Source organism: Cololabis saira, chromosome 12, assembly GCF_033807715.1.
Source record: "Cololabis saira isolate AMF1-May2022 chromosome 12, fColSai1.1, whole genome shotgun sequence".
Taxonomy (NCBI): Eukaryota; Metazoa; Chordata; class Actinopteri; order Beloniformes; family Belonidae; genus Cololabis; species Cololabis saira.
The window spans coordinates 5,938,710-5,962,629 of NC_084598.1; the positions used below are offsets into that span (position 1 = coordinate 5,938,710).

At 40.5% G+C, this 23,920-nt stretch overlaps 1 protein-coding gene across 1 annotated transcript; it reads left to right on the forward strand.

Moving 5' to 3' along the window:
* The first annotated feature begins 423 nt into the window (after positions 1 to 423).
* samd10a (sterile alpha motif domain containing 10a) lies at positions 424 to 23,871 on the forward strand. The gene is made up of 5 exons (XM_061735261.1): positions 424 to 981; positions 4,889 to 5,070; positions 19,913 to 20,081; positions 20,187 to 20,327; positions 23,429 to 23,871. The coding sequence occupies exons 1-5, from the start codon at positions 969 to 971 to the stop codon at positions 23,449 to 23,451; spliced, it is 528 nt and encodes a 175-aa protein (XP_061591245.1). The 5' UTR covers positions 424 to 968; the 3' UTR covers positions 23,452 to 23,871.
* The last annotated feature ends 49 nt before the right edge of the window (positions 23,872 to 23,920 follow it).

The following is a 23,920-nucleotide window of genomic DNA, read 5'->3' on the forward strand; positions in this document are numbered from 1 at the left end:
GTACCGTAACATATAGAGTAAGGGCGCCATCTAGTTACAACACAACTGATGCAAATAAATAGCCTATATAGACCCAAACTCTTATTTAAAAGCAAGGTGCAAAATAAAACAAACAAAAGCAGTGGTCCCCGAGTTGCTTCTTGGTTATAATGGTGGTCCCTGGGACAAAACCAGTGGAAAACCTTAGCTTTAAAGGAGTTGAAAAGGGTCCTACTTTCAGAAGGAATATAAAGCAGCATGCTGCTTACAAACAGAATAATTTAATGATGTCATATACTAGTCAGTGGAGTTTTGATGTGGGGGAGAGAGCACAGATTGGTTGGTTCCTGACAGCTATCCTTTATACCGTCAACCAGATGTGTCCAAGAAAGCAGGAACAGGTGGCAGCAGTCATATTGCTCTAATCTCAGAGAGAGGCTCCATCAGAGCAGGCAGGTCGCCCACGCAGAGAGATCCTCGTCTCTAAGAAAAGGCTCAGGGAAATTCCTCCTGGTGATACTGCAGTGATGAGAGGACTTTTCTTTTCATTCTGGGCTCTTCAGAGACTCCGCCGGCTGCGGTAATTACAGGGCCCGGGGCCGCACTGTGAGCTCACTGAGAAACAGCCCCGCGCCGGATTCTCACGACGCCAAACAGAAAAACAACACGCAGCGAGACGCGGCGCGGGCGCGCTCCCTCGCTCCCTCGCTCCAGAGCCAGCGGAGCAGGCAGGCAGGCAGCCGCTCCGCCACATTCCTACCTGTCTTCAGCTGCTCCACACCACGGAGGACGTGGGCTGGTTTTAAAGCCCTCCCTCCCCACCACCAGTCAGACCAGCACCAGCCGGGAGGATGCGGAGCGCAGCAGCTGCGAGACGCGGCTGAAACTTTTACCGGCTTTTACGCAGCGCGTAAAGGAGGAGGAGAGCCGGACGCAGGAGCTCAGGACGCAATGGGAGACTTTTAGATTCACTCAGGCTCGGGATCACTATGGCTGTGGACGGTAGGAAGCTTTTACTTGGCTGAAGATCTTTTTTTTTAATTTTTATTTATTTATTTATTTATTTATTTATTTATTTATTTATTTATTTGCACAATGACAACAGTAATTTTTTTTATCATACAAGGACAAATAATTTGTGCAGGAGAGGAAAAGAAGCCCGAAGGGCTTATTCAAAATCCTCCCCCTCAATACAAAATCACCAAAACAAATCAATCAATAGAAAAAGAATAGAAAGGAAAAGAAGAGGTAAAAGAAACAAAGAAAAATACAATAAACACCCAAACAAAAATATCCATGAAATGGCAATTTCATTTTAGTACGAATAGCCTGTTAATTCTGACTATATAAAAGATACCCCATTAAGTTGGTCCTAAACATTTTTAAGGATGACACTAACTTAAGAGATCTATCTAAACAGTTCCAGAGTTGAGTGCCATGGAATTTGATAAAGGATTGGTGACTGGAGGTAAAAGACAAAGAGGTAAAGGAAAGTTCTTCCCACTTCTAACTGAATAAGAATGAATATCACCATTAATAGCCTATGTTTACTCGGTCGCTTTAACGCAACACTTGTTAAACCAGTTTGTCAGGTAGACTGCGTGTTTTTGAAAGCTGCTGCCATGCACTCACAGAATAACATGGAGACAGTATGAAGTCAATCACTCCATTAGCAGTCTAAAACTGGCACCACGGCTCTGGGAAATACTTCCACACGTCTATGGGGGTTAATTTAGGGCATGCAGGGTCAGATGTGCCCGCTGGCACAAAGACCCATTGAGAGGTAGAGGAGAAGAGCGTGGTGATGGACAGAGCAGGGTGCTCAAACACTGCCATTACAACACATCAGCTCTTTCTTCAAGGACTCAGTTTGCTCTTAATCCCAACAGCTTCCCTTTGGAGCTCATGTGTGTAGATTCTGAAGGAGGGAAAGCTTTTCTTGTTAAAGTTAAACAGTGCAAACCCCTTCTGAGAAGAGCTTTATTCTGTTGCATATGTTTGATGAAAATCCTGGCATTAAACACACAGAACACATATAGCTCCACACTTCAATGTTTTTGTAAGGCTTTGCTTCATGAAAGTGATTTTTTTCCCTTTCTCTTTAGTTAATGAGGAGCCTTTCCTCTCAGAGAAAGGAAAACAAGGAAATTAAAAGGAAAAGAAAATGACTCTGACAAATGCTTTTAATTATGTGTTTTAAATCAAGGAACCGGGCACTTTACAGCAGCAGCCTTACTGAGAAGCCCCGTAAACCAGAGTTGATGAAACCTCAAAGCAAAGCAAAAAAAAAAAGGCTTCCAGAGTTTTATTCATGATAACCTGATGATGCTGGCATGCCTTAATGATTGCAGGACTCAGTTTGGCTCTGCGTCTCAGCGGGAGACGTTGGAGGACAGAGCAGAGAGGCACAAAGCCAGAAACACAAAGACACTCTTTCATCTCAAAAACTCCTTCGCCCTGACAATCTCTCGTCTTCTCTCGGCCAACTTCAGATATTCATAAATGCACATAAACATGACAGTACACATTCTTTCTTAAACTCAGTGGAAGAAAAAAAACTCCCTCTATTCTGGCTCATGAATCCGTAATGACCCGTGGCTCTCAGCCAGAGTCTGAGCCAGTAATGGCGTGTTTACTGTAGTTCTACACTCTTTAATTACTGGATGTTGCAAAGCCACCTGCTGTTGAGAGGGCTTGGATATCTGCCTGCGGGCCTCCCTGTAATGATGAGAAAGTGGCTTGTCTCACAGCGCTGCTATGTGCCTACGAGCTTCTCAGTACCAGTCCACTGGCTTCAAGGATCGCCTTTGTTAGAGCAGGTATTGATGATAATAACATCAGCCTTCAATTACAGTTTATCCTCATTTTTAGAAGTCTGGCTTTTGTTTTCATGTCATATAGAGTTTTTCCATATCATGTCTTATGTGTTCTTCTTTTTATTATTATTGTGTTTATCATTATAGGGCTGGGCGATATATCGAGATTTTAATATATATCGATATATTTTCAAACGCGATATGGTGTCAGGGTTTGACACTTTTCCCCCGGTTTGAGTTTCAGTTCTGTCCCTCCTGTTTCCCATCTGCCCTGATTGTCTGCACCTGTGTCTCGTTGTGTCTTGTTATCCCCTGTGTATATCTGGGGCCTGTACTACGAAGCGGGATTTGGGGTTAGCGAGGTAACTTCAGGTTTAACCCTGGGTTTTCAGGACTACGACGGTGGTTCACTTCTTACCGGGGTACATCGCCATGGTAACTTATGCTGAACAGCTAACCTGCTCCGGAGCAGGTTATGTTCGAGATACAGATCGCCCGGTATAAAAGCACCGCCCACTGACCAATCAGCTCTCTTGGAAAATGGCATGCCCTTTCGAAGAGAATCCAGTGGAGCTCGGTGCGCGGATCGTGAGAGGATCCCTCCGATCTTCTTCTTGTCATTTTTTTTTCTGTTTGCTGCAAGTAATGTCAATGCTATTTCATTGTGCTTTTGTATACTGATATCATCCTAAAACAGAGAGTGATAGAAACACTAAAGCCTTGTACTTGTTGTACTTCTAAGATATGAAAGTGAGCCTACTTACCGCTTTGAATTATGTTTTTATATTCATTTTTTATTTGCTCCCATGTGCGTTTCACTCCGCTGGGGTTGCAGCTGAAGGAATGAGGCTACAATTGTCATACACGCCATACGAATACATCTAAGCAACACATGCATTTAACAGAATAGACAACTGTAATTATAGTCAGATCTACTTATGCCCTAATGATGGGGCAGTGATGTTTATATCCCTATGAACTTACGCATTTATACAGTCAGCGATCTTTTGCCAGCTGTCTTTCCTGCACTTTGCAGCTGCAACTGTGTTGCTTTTTGCCTGTATTATATGCCTATACTCATCATATTTCCGTAAAATTATTGTTTGCTCTTCGCTACTGAAATAAGCGGCTCTGACAGCGGACTTCTCCATGCTTGCGATTGGTCATGCGCTGAAAACACCGCCCCTTTTATGTGCACGCGCTCATATCCAGATTGGAGAAACCTGGGTTGATATACCGAGTTGATAACCACCGTCGTGTGACCGCTTAGCGTGATTGCAATTGTCCGGGTTAGTGAATCTGGATAAGGAAAAGATATCCTGGGTATGTTGAACTTGCTTCGTAGTACAGGCCCCAGATATACACAGGGGATAACGAGACACGACGAGACACAGGTGCAGACACAATCAGGGCAAATGGGAAACAGGAGGGACAGAACTGAAACTCAAAAACTGGGGGGAAGTGTCAAACCCTCACATACGAGACAATATCGTTTATATCGATTATTAATTTTTTTAATTTTTTTTAATGATTTTGATATAGCTTATTTTGTGACAAATTAACTTGAATGTTTTATTTGAGATTTGCACAAATGTGTTGTTATTTGCACAACTGTCAACCTCAGTGGAAAAGTCTGCCTGTTACTGTCTACATTGTATTAATTGCACAGTGTATTTTAATTTAATTGTTATGCAGGAAAGGGATATTTGTTTTATTTTATTCAAGAAGCGTTTTTATTCTATATATGCAGGAAGTTTATTTTTATTTCATTTGTTTTATACATTTTGATATTGTGCAGACTCTGTTAATAAAGGAACCTGTGTGACATTTGGCACAAGGCTTTGTATTAAAACTGACTGTTTTTTTAAGGGTTTGCCTCAGAAAAAAATGAAGCTAACAGAGATGCTATGCTATAATGCTTTGGGGGAAACCCCAATTATGGCACAGAAAAAATATCGATATATATCGAGTATCGCCATTCAGCTAGAAAATATCGAGATATGACTTTTGGTCCATATCGCCCAGCCCTATATCATGATCTTGTTTCAGGTCTGGCTGTCTGACCATCATACTTGTCCTCTTTATCTTTCCAGCTGCATCCAGTTTCAGTTTCTGTAGGCCGGCTGTGGAGTACCGGGCTCTCCCCGAGGACTTCAAGCAACAACTGAGTCGACGCACTGGTGGGAACCTAACCTGGCATGAAGGCCGCGGACAGAAAACAGCAGGAGGCCGAACAGTCAAGCTTCTCCAGCAGCCGGGAACAGAGAGCCTGCAGGTACTGAACACCTACCTGACCTAAACATGTCAAATAGCACCTCTGATTCACGGTGTGATCTCTGCCCCGGGCTTTCTTTCTTTCCCCTCCACGTTTAAGATATGAGAATCACGTTCTGTTTTCTTTTGTTGTTTTTTTTTCATTGAGAGTGATGCAATTGGACAAAGTTTGTCCAATTGCATCACGTCCAAATAGGATAGTTTCAAGGTGATGTGTCAAATGGAAATTATCATCCCTGTTTTTCCATTTTAGGTGAAAATTTGAATGGCAGACCGTTTTTGTGTGTTTAGGCATCATAGATCACTTACCGTACTTATCTCATTTATGACATTGTTTACGGAAATCTATTTACCATAAGACCCACAACAACTATTATAGATAAGGTTCTGTCTAATATGGAGATCCTAACTTCCTTTTATCTTCACATGTCTGCGGTATTTGTGTACACGAGGAACTGCTGGCATGAATTTGCTTGCAAGTCAGGGTGGAATATTTAGCAGGGCTCCAGGCAAACTTTTTTCACCAGCAGTATACACGTCAATTAAATGCAGTGCAACAGTTTAATGCCCTTTTTTTTTTAATATCTTAGCGGCTTTGATAAGTTATTTGGCAGCAAATATGCTGCAGCAGATCCCCGTGACCCTAACTTGAAATAAGCGGGTAAAGATGATGGATGCATGTTAAACAGTTTTTCTAAAACTCAGGGGCGAAGTAAAGTATTCCTTATTTCTAATTCCTTCCTTTAAAATTAAACACAAGTTCTGTGTTTCTGATGGCTTAATTATAAATTAGTTACCAAAACATTTATTATTAATAAAATGACAGTCACATAAATGGTCACGTGTCCAACAGAATGTCAGCTCGTGTCTCCTCTAATGAGCTCACATGTTGCGTACTTTCTCAGTCGGTTGCTTCTCAACATTTGATCAGATATTTTAAAAACAATTAAATGTGACCCGTGAATATAATGAATTATATCGCTGCCTTTACAACCTGGCTGATGTGTTGAATTCCACCTCAGTCTCGTCTTTAGACGGAGTAGCTGGTTCTGCCTTTAAAAGGATGGAGGCAGATGCTGCCGTTTATGAGCATCTGTTTACTTAATGCATCATGATGGTGCTGCAGTTTTATGCGTCAAGCTTGTGGGTAAGTTGGGAAACTTTTATGACTGCTGTTGGACTATTAAACCGTGAAAACTGTGAACGTATCATGTTCGGAGTCCGTCTATCGTTTTCAAATTGAGATCACTTGCATATTTTACGGGCAGCACGGTGGCTTGGTGGTTAGTACTGTTCCCGGTTCAACTCCCTGCCCGGCAGGGCCTTTCTGTGTGGAGTTTGCATGTTCTCTCCGTACTTGCGTGGGTTCCCTCCGGTTACTCCAGCTTCCTCCCACAGTCCAAAAACATGCATAGTAGGTTAATTGGTGATTGTAAATTGCCCGTAGGTGTGAGTGTGAGTGTGACTGGTTGTTTGTATATATGTGGCCCTGTGATGGACTGGTGACCTGTCCAGGTGAACCCCTGCCTCTCATCTGTAATGAGTTGGGGTAGGCTCCAGCAAAGGATAAAGCGGGTATAGATAATGGATGAACCAAGAACCCAGAACCAAGATCACATGTGGGGTTCCTCAAGGGTCTATTCTTGGACCGCTTCTATTCAACATCTATATGCTACCCCTAGCTCAGATTATGGAACATTACAACATTTCCTACCATACTTATGCCGATGACACACAGCTCTATATTTCAGTGTCACCACATGACTACAGTCCTCTACTCTCATTGAGTAACTGTATTCACCAAATCAATGAGTGGATGTGCCAGAATTCTCTCCAACTAAATGCAGAAAAGACAGAGGTGATCATTTTTGGCACTAAAAATGAAAGGGAAAAGATCAGCGCTCACCTTGGCTCCATGTCATTGACAGCTACAAATCAAGCCAGAAATCTTGGTGTAATTATTGACTCAGACCTGAACTTAAACAGCCATCTAAAGTTTATCACTAAATCTGCCTATTACCACCTAAAAAACCTTGCTAGAATTAAGGGGATTCTGTCTAAACAAGACATGGAAAAACGTATTCATGCATTCATTTTCAGTAGGTTGGATTATTGTAATGGCATCTTTACAGGTCTTAACAAGAAATCTATCAGGCAACTACAGCTGATCCAGAACGCTGCCGCCAGAGTCCTTACAAACACCAGGAAACTGGACCACATTACACCAGGAAACTGGACCACATTACACCAGGAAACTGGACCACATTACACCAGGAAACTGGACCACATTACACCAGGAAACTGGACCACATTACACCGGTCATTAAATCACTACACTGGCTTCCAGAGTTTAAAATCTTACTGCTGGTCTACAAAGACCTGAATGGTCTTGGACCAGAATCCATGCTTGATCTGTTAGTTCCTATGAAGCTCCCAGACCCCTGAGGTTCATCTGGATCTGTTAGTTCCTATGAAGCTCCCAGACCCCTGAGGTTCATCTGGATCTGGTTTGTTGTGGTTCCAGAACCAGAACCAAGCAAGGTGAGGCAGTGTTCAGTTATTCTGCTCCTCACCGGTGGAACAAACTTCCTGTAGACCTGAGGTCTGCTCCAACTGTAGATCCTTTAAATCAGGATAAAAACATTAGTTTACTGAATTACTTACCTGCTGTACTCTACTGCCCTTACTTTTTAACAGCTTGTGCTTTTTATTATTTTACTTCTTTTCTTATCATCTTATTCTTAATTTTTTCAATCTTATTTGTTATTTACTGTCTAATTATGTCTTACTGCTTTTAATGTCAATGTAAAGCACTTTGAATTACCTTGTGTTGAATTGTGCTATATAGATAAACTTGCCTTGCCTTGCCTTTACTTATGCCCCTCAAATGTTCGTGACTTACATGAACCTACCTCTAACCTTTATGTCAATCCTGTTGCCGGGATTATAGTGGGGGGTTTTCTTGAGGAGGTAGTTTATTTCGTGCAGGATGCTGCCTTGTCTCCGACTGGCCCTTGTCAGCCCAGTCAAAGCAGCCGTTAGGGTCTTTAAGAGCCAGTATAAAGATGAAAGTGTTTTCATCACCTTGCCATTGGTCTGACATGTTCCAGCCCCCTGCAGGCGTGCTGTGAAAGCTGCAACTGTGGCTCCACATTTTGTAATCACACTTTGGAAAAGCACAACCCCCTGTTTGTTTTTAAATGCTACATCTGGTATTCCAGCTCGGAAAGAGACGTCCACTCGTCCCCAGGCGGCTGCCTCAGCTCTCACTCACGTGTGGACAGTTGTCTCCCTGCATCAACTCATGTTTGACAAGATTCCAGAGCAAGCCGTTTCCTTTTCTAATAAAAGTCTGAACGTTTCAGTTGCAAAAGCAGACGTTTGACTCGTTATAATTACCGCTGCAGGTATTTAGGGATGGAAAAATACTGAATTTTAAAGTGACACAAGATGTATGGGGGATGGTGTTAGGTGTTGCTTCATACCGTCTGTGTTTCATAACAAGTTGTGTCCATATGCTGTTGGACAGGTACTGTACCTAGTACTTGAGTTGTAAAATAAAATCAGGGGGGATGGTGGATTTGATCATATGGGGACAGATAATTTGTGCTGATTACAAATAATATAATATATTACAAATAATAGCAGTGACCAAAACACCTGCAGAAATACTGCAGGAATGACATAGCAGCAGTTAAATGCAGCCTTCTGTAAGCTTTAAATATCCACTGGGCTTACATCAAATACATCAAAACACAACAATAAAAAACACTTTTCTGAACTTATCAATATGACTCTGTCCTTCACAGGATAAGTAACATGGATCACTGCAAAAACTCAAAATCTTAACAAGAATATTTGTCTTATTTCTAGTTAAAATGTCTCATTTTAGTTAAAAAAATCCCATTACCTAACCCTAACCCTAACCCTAACCCTAACAAGAAAAAACAACAATTTACAACAAAGTAGATTTTCACTTGAATTAAGTAGAAGAATCTGCCAGTGGAACAAGATTTTTTTGCTTGTAATAAGAAGATAAATCTTGTCCCACTGGCAGATTTTTCTACTTATTTCAAGTGAAAATTTACTTGAAACAGGTGAAAATTGTCAAATAAGTTATTTTTCTGGTGATGACTCTAAATGTTGAAATAGCAGTAAAACCACATTCATTGATGAAATGACATAAGGGATAGAAAGGGGGGATGGCAGTTTTACAGGGGGGATGATTTGGACCGTTTTTATTTCCGGGGGGAGGGGGGGGGGTGCCACCCCCCCCTCATCCCCCCTCAACTCCAGTACTGACTGTACCTCACGGAGACACAGGTCATGTCGTAACAAAGAAAAGGAGGCGTGCAGTCTCAGTCAGACCTACAAAGTTGTATGTTTACATGTCCTCTCTTTTTATAAACCTCATTATGATTGTCCTTTTTTAATACAGGTCCATGTAAGAATACTGCTTGCGCCTCAAATATATAAAATTCACCTTAAGTATTTGTGAATTACTATTTCATAGATTTTGATGGAAATAGACAGACACTGCAATGAAAAGGACGACAGTGTTAAAGTACTATTTCACCAAACGTATAACTGCAACATGTGCTGCAGAAGTGGATATCAGTTCAGTTCAGTTCAGAAAACTTTATTTGTCCCATATGAGCAATTCCGTTAACAGCCCCCAGTCCCACAAACACAACAAGCCAACAGTTGACTATCAGTGAATCACTGCCTTATGTTTCCCAGCAGCAGAAGTCCCGAATCATCTGCAATATGTCAATAAATATTAACAAGGAGTAGGATAAGGAAAATGATAATAATAATAATTAAATGAATAATGATAAACACATCCTATTAGTTTAAATGTGCATTAATCAACCTGATAGCTGAGGGAATAACAGAGCCGAGTTGAGCAAATAACAGTGTAAATTAGGCCTGTGTTGAAAAAAATCGATTTACCAATTCTAAATCGATTCTCATATTAATTCCTAAAAATCGATTCATATGTCTAAAGATCGATTTAAAAAAAAAAAAAAAAATTTTAATTTTTTTTTATTTTATTTAATTATGTTTTTTTTTTTTCATCATTACATTACAACTTTTGGTTATTTTTTTGTTTATCCCCAAAAAAGCAATGTTTTGTTGGACACGAGAATAACTGGTGCCATGTTTTTGCCTTTAAATATGTTTAAAGGTATGAAAACATTAAAGTGTTAAGTTATAATTGCATAAATTGTCTATATTTCATTACTTTATATACTGTCTTGGGGTTACATTTGCAAAAAATGCTAAAAACCAAATGCTCAAAAATTAAAAACCAAAATAGACCGAAAAGGGAACAAATAAAAACGGAATGTGGGAAAAAATAAAACCGATTTCATCCGTCTCTGTTTCCTCCCTGGGTCTGTTTGGTAATTCTGACCCACATGATGTTTCTGAAAGCAGTTCTATCAGCATTCTGGGAGCTGATTGGTCCTTACAGCATCATTAGCTGCAATACTTTGCATAACTACAGTCATATAATTCATGCAACAGCTCAAAAAACAGTTTTAATAACACCAACCCAAATCAATATCGGAATCGAATCGAATCAAATCTTGATAATCGATTCTGAATCTTAAGAATCGGAATCGAATCGATTCTTGACATTTCAATCGATCCCCAGCCCTAGTGCAAATAACAGAGCACTTCCTATGTACCCCTGAGGAAGAGTTTCGTCTTCCTCAGGGGTACATAGCTGTCCTGAGGGCATTCAGGTAAATCTGCAGCACATGACGTGGTTCTCCTGCTTCATAACACATCCTGCTCTTTGAACCACACGATTCTTCCAGAGCACACTTAGCTGGACTCCAGTGATCTTGGAGCGGACTCTGACTATGGTTCAGACTGTTTTATCCTTCACAGAGAAACCATTCAACCAACAGATGAAAGAGACCGTAAGAAGACTTTCAATAACAGAGTGATAAAAGGAACATAAAATAGTTTTAGAAACACCACATAAGGTCTTAGATGTCTTTTGATTCGCGGTGTCCTTTCTGGAATCAAAAACAGTAACAGGAACCGGGCAGAGTACAATAAAGAAATCTTTCAGCAAAACCAGAGCAGACATCCTAACTTATGACCTTTGTGCACGATCACAGTGACAAATTGACCAATGTTTCTTGTTAACCTTGTTCTCACTTTTATGTCTTACTTTTATTTTCCACTTCACCGTAAGAGAATGGATCTACTAAAACATTCTGCATGTGTTTTTTGTGTGTGTGTTGTGCCCGTTATGCATGTATGCAGTATGTAGCGTGGGCAATGGGCATCTCCTTAAACGTTAGGGTTTATTTATGTGAAAAGATGACAAGGTCCTTGTATACGCTGGGTTTGAACTGTGGGTGAAAGAAAATACCCGATTAATGTTTGACATAGTCTCTGAAATACGGAAGAGTATTAGGGCCAGGCAAGAGAAAAAAATTGAGAATGGAAGATTTTTTTTACTTTGCACTTCGAGAAAAAAGTTGAAATTTCGTGAATAAAGACGAACTTTCGCCTTTTTTCTCAACATTTCGACTTATTTCTCGACATTTTGACTTTTTTCTCGAAATTGTACTTCAACATTAATCTCGACTTCTTTTCTCGCCATTTCGACTTTTCTCTCAACATTTCGACTTTTTTCTCAACATTTCGACTTTATTCAGGAAATTTTGACTTTTTTCTCAACATTTTGACTTTTTTCTCGACATTTCGACTTTTTTCTCGAAGTGCATAATGAAAAAAAAATCTTCCTCCTCTAAAATATTATTTTTATTTTTCTCCTGCCTGGCCCTAATACTCTTCCGTACTGAAAGCAGTCAGGTTTTGCAGATTTATGCTCTCAAATAGATTTTTTCCCCCATATTTTGGTTCAGAAAGGGATTATGAGTTGGAGCATAACTATGACGAGAAGCCTCTGATTTCACCTCTCACAGCAGTTGTCATTAATGCTAGGAATGATTTATGGCTTAGCAGTTATGCAAGACATGTTGTTGTGTATTTGATTGTGGAGCAGACAGTATTGTATCATAGTTGGCAGAGGTGAGTGGTTAGCCAGCTGCAGTCTGTTTTAGCCAGCAGCTGCTAAAAGGAACAAGCCAAACACACAAGAACCGTAATGACATAAAATAGTGTGTTATCACAGTAAAAAGGCCCTTCGGTAATTACCTCCTGATCTCCAGATATCATGAATTATTTTCAAGCATGGCCAGTCTTGCCTTTCATACAGTAATTATCCCTTTTGTGAAAATGGAAAACCTGAAGCACATCAGCAGAATGATAATCTTGTCGTGTTGAGGAGTGTTCAAATTTCAGCTCGACTTTAATCAATGTTATCAGCGAGTGTAGGTACTCGGTTTGCAGGAATCCTTTCTTGTATTGTATCTGTGAATGTCTTTTAATTGAAAACATAAATGTCCATCGTGTGTTTTCAGCTTTCCTTTTTCTAGTCATCTGTTTCAAAAGATTCCTTCATATTAGGAATGGGTGATATTTTACCGTTCACGATAAACCGTCAAAAAAATTCCTCACGGTAAGAATTTATCATCTCGCGGTAAAAATGATAAATTCCTGTTGATGACGTTTTTGTGTAAAGCTGATTTATGGTTCTGTATTGAATCGACGCACAACGAAGGAAGGAAGGAAGGAAGGAAGGAAGGAAGGAAGGAAGGAAGGAAGGAAGGAAGGAAGGAAGGAAGGAAGGAAGGAAGGAAGGAAGGAAGGAAGGAAGGAAGGAAGGAAGGAAGGAAGGAAGGAAGGAAGGAAGGAAGGAAGGAAGGAAGGAAGGAAGGAAGGAAGGAAGGAAGGAAGGAAGGAAATGAGCCAGGAAGGAAGGAAGGAAATTAGCCAGAAAGGAAAGAAGGAAGGAAGGAAAGAAGGAAGGAAGGAAGGAAGGAAATTAGCCAGAAAGGAAGGAAGGAAGGAAGGAAGGAAATGAGCCAGGAAGGAAGGAAGGAAGGAAGGAAGGAAGGAAGGAAGGAAGGAAGGAAGGAAGGAAGGAAGGAAGGAAGGAAATGAGCCAGGAAGGAAGGAAGGAAGGAAGGAAGGAAGGAAGGAAGGAAGGAAGGAAGGAAATGAGCCAGGAAGGAAGGAAGGAAGGAAGGAAGGAAGGAAGGAAGGAAGGAAGGAAATTAGCCAGGAAGGAAGGAAGGAAATTAGCCAGAAAGGAAAGAAGGAAGGAAGGAAGGAAATGAGCCAGGAAGGGGGGAAGGAAGGAAGGAAATGAGGAAGGAAGGAAGGAAGGAAGGAAGGAAGGAAGGAAGGAAGGAAGGAAGGAAGGAAGGAAGGAAGGAAGGAAGGAAGGAAGGAAGGAAGGAAGGAAGGAAGGAAGGAAGGAAGGAAGGAAGGAAGGAAGGAAGGAAGGAAATGAGCCAGGAAAGAAGGAAGGAAGGAAATTAGCCAGAAAGGAAGGAAGGAAGGAAGGAAGGAAGGAAGGAAGGAAGGAAATGAGCCAGGAAGGAAGGAAGGAAGGAAGGAAGGAAGGAAGGAAGGAAGGAAGGAAGGAAGGAAGGAAGGAAGGAAGGAAGGAAGGAAGGAAGGAAGGAAGGAAGGAAATGAACCAGGAAGGAAGGAAGGAAGGAAGGAAGGAAGGAAGGAAGGAAGGAAGGAAATGAGCCAGGAAGGAAGGAAGGAAGGAAGGAAGGAAGGAAGGAAGGAAGGAAGGAAGGAAGGAAGGAAGGAAGGAAATTAGCAAGAAAGAAAGAAAGAAAGAAAGAAAGAAAGAAAGAAAGAAAGAAAGAAAGAAAGAAAGAAAGAAAGAAAGAAAGAAAGAAATGTAATTGGTGTAGTTTAGTAGTATTTAGTATCTTTTAGAGCAGTGATTTGGCTCCAAAGACTGAATGTGGTGATAGATTTATAGTTACAAAAGTGGAGTTGAATTGGTATTTTTTTTATCGTCATTTTTATCATTATCGGGATAAATACCAGAAATTATTGTGATACATTTTTTTGTCCATACCGCCCATCCCTACTTCATATACTTCATGTTTGTCAGACATGGAAAAAGATATCACTTGAAAATTCCCTAAAGGAATCTCATCATCCGTATCCACGCACATGCAGACGACCTTTGCTGGTGTTCAGCAACTCTTCTTTCTGACATTTGTGCAGCAAAGTCTGAAAACAATCTTAGTCTGGCAAATACGACTGGTCATCTTTCTCTTTTACAAATGGGCACTTTGTTAACAGAGAATGGAAGTTGCTCTCTCCCCAGCGGGTTATTGGGCTCTAGCAGCCTTTTAGCTCTGCTTTAAATAGCGCAGGTCTTCCAGTGCCCACACTGAGCTACAGCATCAGGGTCTGTGTTCACTGAGAGCAGACAGACACAGAATTGAATGTGATACGCGAAGCCTCAGAGCATCCAGGCTGCCAGTGGTGTTTGGGGGTAATATCTTTTCATGTGAAACGTTGCCATATCCATTCTGTTCTAAATTAAAGTTTCTGGTTATCTGATGCGGCATTGTCTCCTCACATAGTCAGTGTTTGCAGTAGACTGGCCTCATTTAAAGCCCTCGGTTACAAGTCGGAGAGCCCGTGCTTTTGTCTTCACCCCATGAAAGGCTCTTTAAAAGGCTGGTCGGAGCAGAAGCTAAAGCTGCAAACATAGAACTGGGCCGGGCTGATAACAGACTTGTATTCAGCGCTCTGGCCATTCGCTCTCCTCTTTGGCAGTGACAGCGGCTGTTTTACTGATGTGGCACGTTTCCCTACAAGTAAACTCAATCTGCTTAACAAAGAAAGACAAAACATGTGAAGACAACCGATACTAGTGGATTCAAACAAAAGCACAGCAGCAGAAACTCATAAAGTCTCTGCATTTTTAAATAATTTCCAAGAAAAAAAAGTAGGTTATTTCAATATTACACAGTTCTTAGGGCCTGATTTACTAAGATCCTAAATAAAGAGTACTAAATTGCGTGTGCACTGAAAAAGTTTGCACGTGCTGTTGTTGTGTGTTTTGCGGGTGATCAACTAAGAATGCTTGCGCAATTGATAACAGGTGCAAAGTGCAGTATTTAAATGAGGTGTTGCGTGTCTTACGGTTTGCGCCATGGAGAGTCTGGATGGAAAGCAGGATAGTCGCAAGCGCAAAATGAAATTTGACGAGTTGGAGTTAGAGATATTAGTGGAAGAGGCAAATAAACACATTCATGAACTACAGCAAAGAAATTTAAACATTACCAAAAGAAACGCAATATGGGAGAAAATCTGCGATAGAATAAATGCAGTTGGTAAGACAAAAAGAACGGCAGATGAGGTTAAAAGAAGGTGGCAAGATATAAAGCGAAGAACTAAAGAAAAAGTGGCCTTTAATAAAACTTGTGCAACCATTTTTAAAATAGCATGCAGCAGAATAAAGACTCTCTCTCTGCGTATTCTTTGATTTTGGCGATGTCGCCTCCTTGCCACAATAACAGCAGCCATCGTGCGTAATGCTGGGCAGATTAGCACCTTCCTTTCCAACGTATTAAATACAGACGCAATCACAATCCCCGCAATTACTTTCAGGCTTGGTAAATCTCATTGCGTGTGGTAAATGAACCTATTTGCATCTTCCCCTCCCAGTATTTAGCGCTTTCTGGCGGGTACGCCCCATATTGATTATTCATCAGGGCAAAAGTACTAAATGAACAGCGTGTGCTATTTTGCTCATTTGAGAGACGCAGTCCTCTTTGCACGCTGTTAGTAGATCAGCTGGCACATTGGTTTGCGGGTGCTGTCAAGTTTGCACACGTTTTTACGCACGCAAACCTTTAGTAAATCAGGCCCTTAGTGTTTTAGCTCTTTTTGAATTTGTTAACTAACATGTCAGTTTAGATAAGAGAGTCATCAGCACCGTATACATCTAAATAACTCAAGATGTAAAGCGATCACTCAGCATAATTTCTTCTCTCAGTTGTCTCATAAATGTAAGCCAGCCCTTTTTATGTTGCATCAGAAAATCCTGAGTTGAGGAATGCTGAAACTGATAAATCTTTAAAGCAGATTGGCTGATCAAAGGCACAGTTTGATTATTCCTCCACAGTTTCAAATGCTGTACATCTTTAAGATTAAAGGGCTGGATGTTGAGATCACGCAGGCCTACAGTCCTCTCTTGTGGAGCCACTGCTGGAGCAGGAGGTGCAGTTGCTGCCGTGTGTTCGCTGATCTCCCAGACAACTTGGAGACTCCAATCTGCACGGCGTGTTTGATGTGCCTGCACATATGGTCCCGGTCACCCATGTGGGCTTTAATGAGTGTGGAATGTGTGCTACTCTAATGTAGGACTAATCTGGCCTCCTGATGTATACTAAACTTATCCGCGGCATGCACAGCTGCAGCGCGCGTCAGTGTTTGAGTTTATCTTGTGATCCTCGTGGCAAAATTCTTGATTAATTTCAAGTTCCTGCAAAGATCTTGCATCATGAGGAAAAAGCCAGTGTGTGTGGATTTGAACAAACTGGTTCAAAGATGCGATCATCTGATGATGCCACAGGCCATTTCCAGACATGAAACAGTAGCTTTAAATGGGGGTCTAATTTCTCCTTTTTTCAACAAGAGACTGTTATTTTACTGGTCATATTTCATGCAAAGGTTCAAGTCTAACTCCTGGAGTTAAAGGGATTGTGACATGAAAAACACATTTTTCTTGATTTTTTGTGTTTTGTTGGGTGTCTTGACATCAATTACACCCAAAAAACAACGAACTTTTAACATTCAGTGTATTGTGTGCTTTCTGGGATTTTCCGCATAACTATGCAAAAACGGCGCATGTGGTTTGGTGGCGGATCGTTACGTAACGATCCGCTAAATCACCGCCCCCTCCACCCAGCTCCCTGTCTCCTCTCCTCTCCAGCGCACCATAAAGGCTGATTTATGGTTCCGCGTTACACCGACGCAGAGCCTACGGCGTAGGGTTACGCGGCGACGCGCACCATACGCTGAACCCTATGGCGTAGGCTCTGCGTCGATTTAACGCGGAACCATAAATGAGGCTTAACACGCCTCTTTTGTTCTAATCACCGGAGGAAAACTGCTAAGAAGACCCGCGGCCACTGACTGGACTTAAGATAAGGGGACAGTGCTGCTTGCATGCCTTTATTTTTATGATTGTTTGCTGTGGTTCGCCCTCCTGCTTTTCCGTGCATGCTTCGCCTGTCGCTCCGACGCCGCTGTGAGCGTATGGCTGGAGGAGGAGGAGGTTTGGAGGAGGAGCGGAGCAATGATTGACAGGAAAGGGGGGAAAGGAAGCATTTTTCACGGCGCAAAAAAACACTGTAATAAAAAGCCAGGAAAAGATTACTAGAGTGAAGTTTTTCTTGTTACACTCTTTTAGACACATTTGAGGGATGTTGCCCAAGACTTTTAATAGTGTTAAAAGCATGTTAAAAATGATGTCACAATACCTTTAAAAGCCACCGATAACCAGTACTGGAGTTGAGGGGGGATGAGAGGGGATGGCATCCCCCCTGAAATAAAAACGGTCCAAATCATCCCCCCTGTAAAACTGCCATCCCTCCTTTCCATCCCTTATGTCATTTCATCAATGAATGTGGTTTTACTGCTATTTCAACATTTAGAGTCATCACCAGAAAAATAACACTAGAAAAATAACTTATTTGACAATTTTCACCTGTTTCAAGTAAATTTTCACTTGAAATAAGTGGGGAAATCTGCCAGTGGGACAAGATTTATCTTCTACAAGCAAAAGAATCTTGTTCCACATGCAGATTTTTCTACTTATTTTAAGTGAAAATCTACTTGAAACAGGTGAAAATTGTTGTTTTTTCCAGTGATGAGTCTTGTTTTAAGTGTAATGAGATTTTTTTTACTAAAATGAGACATTTTAACTAGAAATAAGACAAATATTCTTGTTAAGATTGTGAGTTTTTACAGTGATCCATGTTACTTATCCTGTGAAGGACAGAGTCATATTGATAAGTTCAGAAAAGTGTTTTTTATTGTTGTGTTTTGATGTATTTGATGTAAGCCCAGTGGATATTTAAAGCTTACAGAAGGCTGCATTTAACTGCTGCTATGTCATTCCTGCAGTATTTCTGCAGGTGTTTTGGTCAGTGTTATTATTTGTAATATATTATATTATTTGTAATCAGCACAAATTATCTGTCTCCATATGATAAAATCCACCATCCCCCCTGATTTTTTTTTTACAACTCGAGTACTGCCGATAACTGTGCAACTTTACCGGTTAAAGTGCAATATGATGGTTGAAAGTTAAATTTTCTGTATTTCTGCATAAACGTTACAGAGAAACATAATTACATTTTCATGCCAGTCCTTTAAGTAGATAAAGAAAACAACGTGGCACTCCGGTCACTCTGATACTCCCACAGACATTTTTCAGTTCATGAACATTAGCTTTACTCTTCTTTTATTATTAATCTATCCAATTATTTCAGTTCACATGTGGATGTCCTGAAATTGTCCTTTATACTAAATATTTCATAATTCCCTCTTTTATTAATGATTGTCAGCTGTTATTTAGTGCAAGACTAACGTGATCACACAAGCTCCTCGTGTGTTCATGTCCTGTTTGTGATCGTGTTCATTTCCTTTCCTAAATAAGTTATAATGACTTTTGCAGCTTAATAGGAGTCAGATGTATTTTAGTTATGTTACATTGGGCTTTCTTCCCAAGAGGTAAATTAGAAGATGCAACTCTTTCTTGTTAAACGAAGAAGCAGTAAAGCTCATCAGGCGGACTGTTGGGCTGGTATCTGGTTCTGTAGCAGAAACGCTTGTAGCTTTGTTATAAATCAATGTGAGTGAGACAGGGGGAAGTCAATACACCAACCAAGTGAAACTCGTGCTCATTGCCTCCAACAAATCCATTAGCTGTCATTTGCAGAGGTGTCAAGTAACGAAGTAAAAAAAAAAAAAAAAAAAGTAACGAAGTACAAATACTTCGTTACCTTACTTAAGTAGAAATTTTGGTTATCTATACTTCACTGGAGTAATTATTATTCAGACGACTTTTTACTTTTACTCCTTACATTTTCATGCAATTATCTGTACTTTTTACTCCTTACATTTTAAAAACAGCCTCGTTACTCTATTTCATTTCGGCCTTTAAATAAAAACTATCCAGTTAAATTGCTCCATCCGGATAGAGTGAATTTGGTTGTGGTTGTTTCAGATGTTCTTGTCCAGTTTTGTTCTTACATCCGTTCCCTCAGATTCCTGCAACTAAACTTGGATGTACATTCCAATAAAGGTTAGGATAAATGATAACATGCCTCTGAAGTTTGACTTTTTGCACCATTACAATACTTATAGGCAACTAGTCATCATATCTCCTGCTCTCTGAAACACATGTTAATGCTCAATAGTACACATATATGGTTCTTTAATATATTTACATTAATACTAAGATGCATTCATTTTCAATGGCTTTTTTCCTTAATGGCTTTTTTCCCCCTTACATTACTTTTACTTTTATACTTTAAGTAGTTTTGAAACCAGTACTTTTATACTTTTACTTGAGTAAAAAACTTGAGTTGATACTTCAACTTCTACAGGAGTATTTTTAAACTCTAGTATCTATACTTCTACCTGAGTAATGAATGTGAATACTGAAGACACCTCTGGTCATTTGTATACTTTAAAAAAAATATCTGGACTGAACAGTTGTTTCCCACAATTTTCAGTTTTTTTGCTAGATTATATGGTTATGGTTCATTGACTCCCCCCTCATATTTTTTTAATAAAATGATAATTCGTGGTAACAAAGGCAATAAGCATGTTAAAAGTGCCACATTTTTCCTTTAGTGTACATTTATCTTCTCTTTTTATTCGTTTGTTTGTCTCCCTGCTTGTGTTTTTATCTCCAGTACCGCCCCAGCGATCGTTATGGGATATACCACACCAGCCCAACACAGCCCAGCCTGATCCGGCCCGTTGTGATGTGGTCACAGCAGGATGTTTGCAAGTGGCTGAAGAAACACTGCCCACACAACTACCTCACCTACGTGGAGGCGTTCTCCCAGCACGCCATCACAGGTTGCTCCGCAAACACAACAAGTAGATGCACAGTGTTACTGGCTGTTCTGTTCAAGGAGATTGAGAGTGATGTTGATTTTTCAGCCTTATGGTTTCACCTTTCAGGTCGTGCGCTGTTGCGTCTGAACGGTGAGAAGCTGGAGAGGATGGGTTTAGTGCAAGAGACACTTCGACAGGAGTTGCTGCAACAGGTCCTGCAGCTTCAGGTACAAGAGGAGGGACGCAACCTGCAGCTGCTTAGCAGAGGTGAGGTTTTGGGGGGGGGGTATCAGAACTGAACCCCCGCTGCACATGTCCTGCAGGCCTTAGATCAGGGGTGTCAAACTAATTTTGCTTGGCGGGCCGGATTTGACTAATTTTTTTTCTCGCGGGCCGCACGCTCAAAATAACAAAAATGGTGCGAAAATTTTTTTTTCTAATTCTTTTTTTTTACTATTGTTATCTAATCCAATATCAGTTTAGTTAATTTTAAAGGAAATATGCACTTTGTTTACACTCTAATTATGTAAAATATATTTCTTCAGGATCTTTTCTTGAAATTTTTCAAATTATGTAAGATACTTTTAATATCATTTTACAAAGATAAACAGAAACAAGTATGTTTTTTTTCATAGGGAATTTAATTAAAAGCAAAATCTTTCTTATTACATCCGAGAGTGTTTCTTTGTGATTTAGAGATTTTTCCAGTACAATTAAGTGTATTTATTTTTAAAAATTGGCGCAGATATTTACGCCAGTGTGCCGAAAAAGTCAGCACTTCTCTTTTAACTGTACTACTTACTACGACCATCTACAAAGAAATAAAATTGGCAAATGCATTCTAGAAAACTAAAAAAATGACGAAAACTGCTCTCTTTGTGGAATAACGATGGATTTGTAGAAGAAATATATTATCGGATATGCTGCGATTCATGGCAATTATTTATGCCTTCCTTTTTAGTAAATTAAAGGAGCATGAGGCTCCTTTTAAGAAATGAGACTCTCTAGCGCCACCCTTCACCACAACGGCCGTCGGGGGTACTGCAGCCAACAGCAAAGCCGGCACGGGAGAACGGGGAGAACGTGCATGCAGCGTCATGTGACGTCACATCCGCAGGACAGCGCGGGAAATTTGGCCTCTGAATTGCAGCACATTTTGCAGCACACAGCCTGTTCAAGGCAAAGGAGAGATACACTAGAGGATCATTCTTTTTGGTTTGGAACGCTTCATCTGACATTATTACTAGAAAACTTAAAACGTACCGTAGATGACCATTTAGTAGCCCGGGCATTTAATATGCTAAATCCACTTGGACCCCAGGCATTTATAAGAACCAGGCGGGTATTTGCACCAGGCTACAATTTATTTTTGCAATGAGCAGCACCAGACCATTACTTACAAAGAACATATGAGATTACCATAGTAGGCTACCACTGGAACTAAAATTGTACACACTGTACACAACACAGCACCTCACGACGAGCTCCCGATCACGAATCGTGAGGTCGCAAGAAAATCAAGCGTGTTTGAAATCCTGGTCGCTCCTCGTGAAGGAATCGCACAGTTGAAGCAGCTGCGACCCGATTGGACTCATCCTTTCAGAGAGCATGCACAATCTCTGATGTTACGTCAAAAACTATTATTTGTAGTTTAAGTTTTGCAAATTCACATTACAAATCATGTTTTAATAGCAAAAAAAAAGTGCGCATTTCCACGTACGGTGCGGGTCGCCGCGTACCCTGCACCGTAGGCTCTGCGTTGGTGTAACGCGGAACCATAAATCAGCCTTTAGTGTCTGCTCTTCAGAAAACCTCTTTTTTCTCTTCTCATTTTGCGGTACGCGTTCTTTGTTGTGTCTAAAAATGATTCGCAGTGCACACACCCAATCAGAAACGGTACAGATATTTTGGGATTTTAATATATAAAAAATTTTAATTATAAATAATAAAGAATCCCCATAACCTTTGATCGGGTGGGCACACACGGAGCGGATCAGAGCAGTATGAACGATACTGTACACAATACAATGCAAATACAGTGTTATTACCAGGTTATTACCGGTAGTCGCCCGGGCGTTTAATTGAACCAGCGTTTATTATGCCAAATGGGCTCGGACCCCGGCGGCTATTAGAGCACAGGCGCATATTTTCGTGCGGGCGACTATTTGGTCATCTACGGTATACAGATTTTTTTCATAAATCCTGCCTCAATCCTGCCTCAAGCTCCTTTAACATTTAGTTTTTTTGCGTTGGAAACTTCTTGCGGGCCTTATGGAAATCTCTCTCGGGCCGCATGCGGCCCACGGGCTGCACATTTGACAGCCCTGCCTTAGATGTTCCAGCAGGATGCGTGTATGTAGGAGTTTCTGCTTTAGCCGTGCTCCTCCGTTGATCCGCCTGTTGCTCCCCACATGTCTGTTGGAGCATTCAAATGTATGTATAGTTGATATGAAAACCAGAGAAGTCGCCAAGTGAAGTCATCTGCCATTCTCAGTGTTGTGTAAACCAGACAGAAATTTTTTGCATCATCCGCCACTTGAGCTGTAGCTCGACGCTCCCCTGCTCCCCCTCCCTCTCACCTCCAGCTGTGCGGGTGCATCTTTAGCACAGACTCTCATTCTGATGAGTGCAACTGCAGGAAACGTCTGGAAAAAAAAACGGAAAGATGTGCTCATGTGTGAAAACAGCATCGCTACAGTTCTCATTCCTGCTGGCTGTACATTACACATACCCAGCAGATACAGAATGGTGTTAAACAGCCTTTGTTTAAATACATTTTTATATACATTGTCTTAAATATTGAAGAAAAATATGAAAATGTAAAAAAGTATTGTTTTGTTTATAACATCCTCTTTCAGTTGAAAAATGGATTGTTGCTTCTTTCCGCTTGTAGGCTTGTACGTGTCTATACCACCCTCTTAATTAGAAATAATTACATCACTTGACTTCCTCATAGCTAAACATTACAATAAATTAATTAACAGAACAAATAAGCAGACAGAACAATGAACAGTCCTTTCTTCTTATTCTGTTGCTTTGCTGAGTATGTTGATATAAAATAATGAGAAAATTAAATTCTGCTGTATTACAAGGCGTTCTTGCCTGGGGCAAGTACTCAAAGATACAGCCCCCTTTTCATAACAAGAAAATGTTGCTTTTATACTTTGGCTTTTCTCTCGACCAACAATCTGCTGTTACACAGGTTCTCTTAACCAGCCCAGGTTATCTGTGTCCAGTAATTATGCTAAGCTTAGCTTGCCAAGGGCCGGCTGTAGCTCAGATACGTGTTGTATGAAAGATAGTCATTGTAGAGCTTGACTTTTTTCTTTAACGTTTAATAACAGAATCAATTTCACTGTCTCTTACAGGTTCTTTTGGAAAGATATCATAGCTGGAAAAAGGGGACATTGTGGATATATAATCATAAAACCTCTACTGTTTTCATGACTCCATATGGGAAAGGAGGCATATCGTTGTGTGACAGCTGGAAAAAGAGGATACCGTGGAAATCTAATCATGAAAACTGTGACATGAATTAGATCTGTGGGATAAATGCATCCTGCCAGCCATGATGTCCAGGAGGATGTTGTAAATGGATTTTTGGTGGCTTTTTCTTCCACGTCTACATGACAGACAAAAAAAAATCCTTAAAGACTGACTGGGAACTGAGATGAAAAAGCATTGTGACAATGGGATTTGTCAGTTTATTGATGTGCTCTGTGCTTAATTATCATAGATATTCATGTATAATTGTACTCCCGGTTGTTTTTAAATGTCAGGGGAAAAGTGTTTAATTAATAAAATAAAAATGTCAGAGTTTTATTGTCATTATTATTTTCCTCTAGAAAGGTCTACATTGT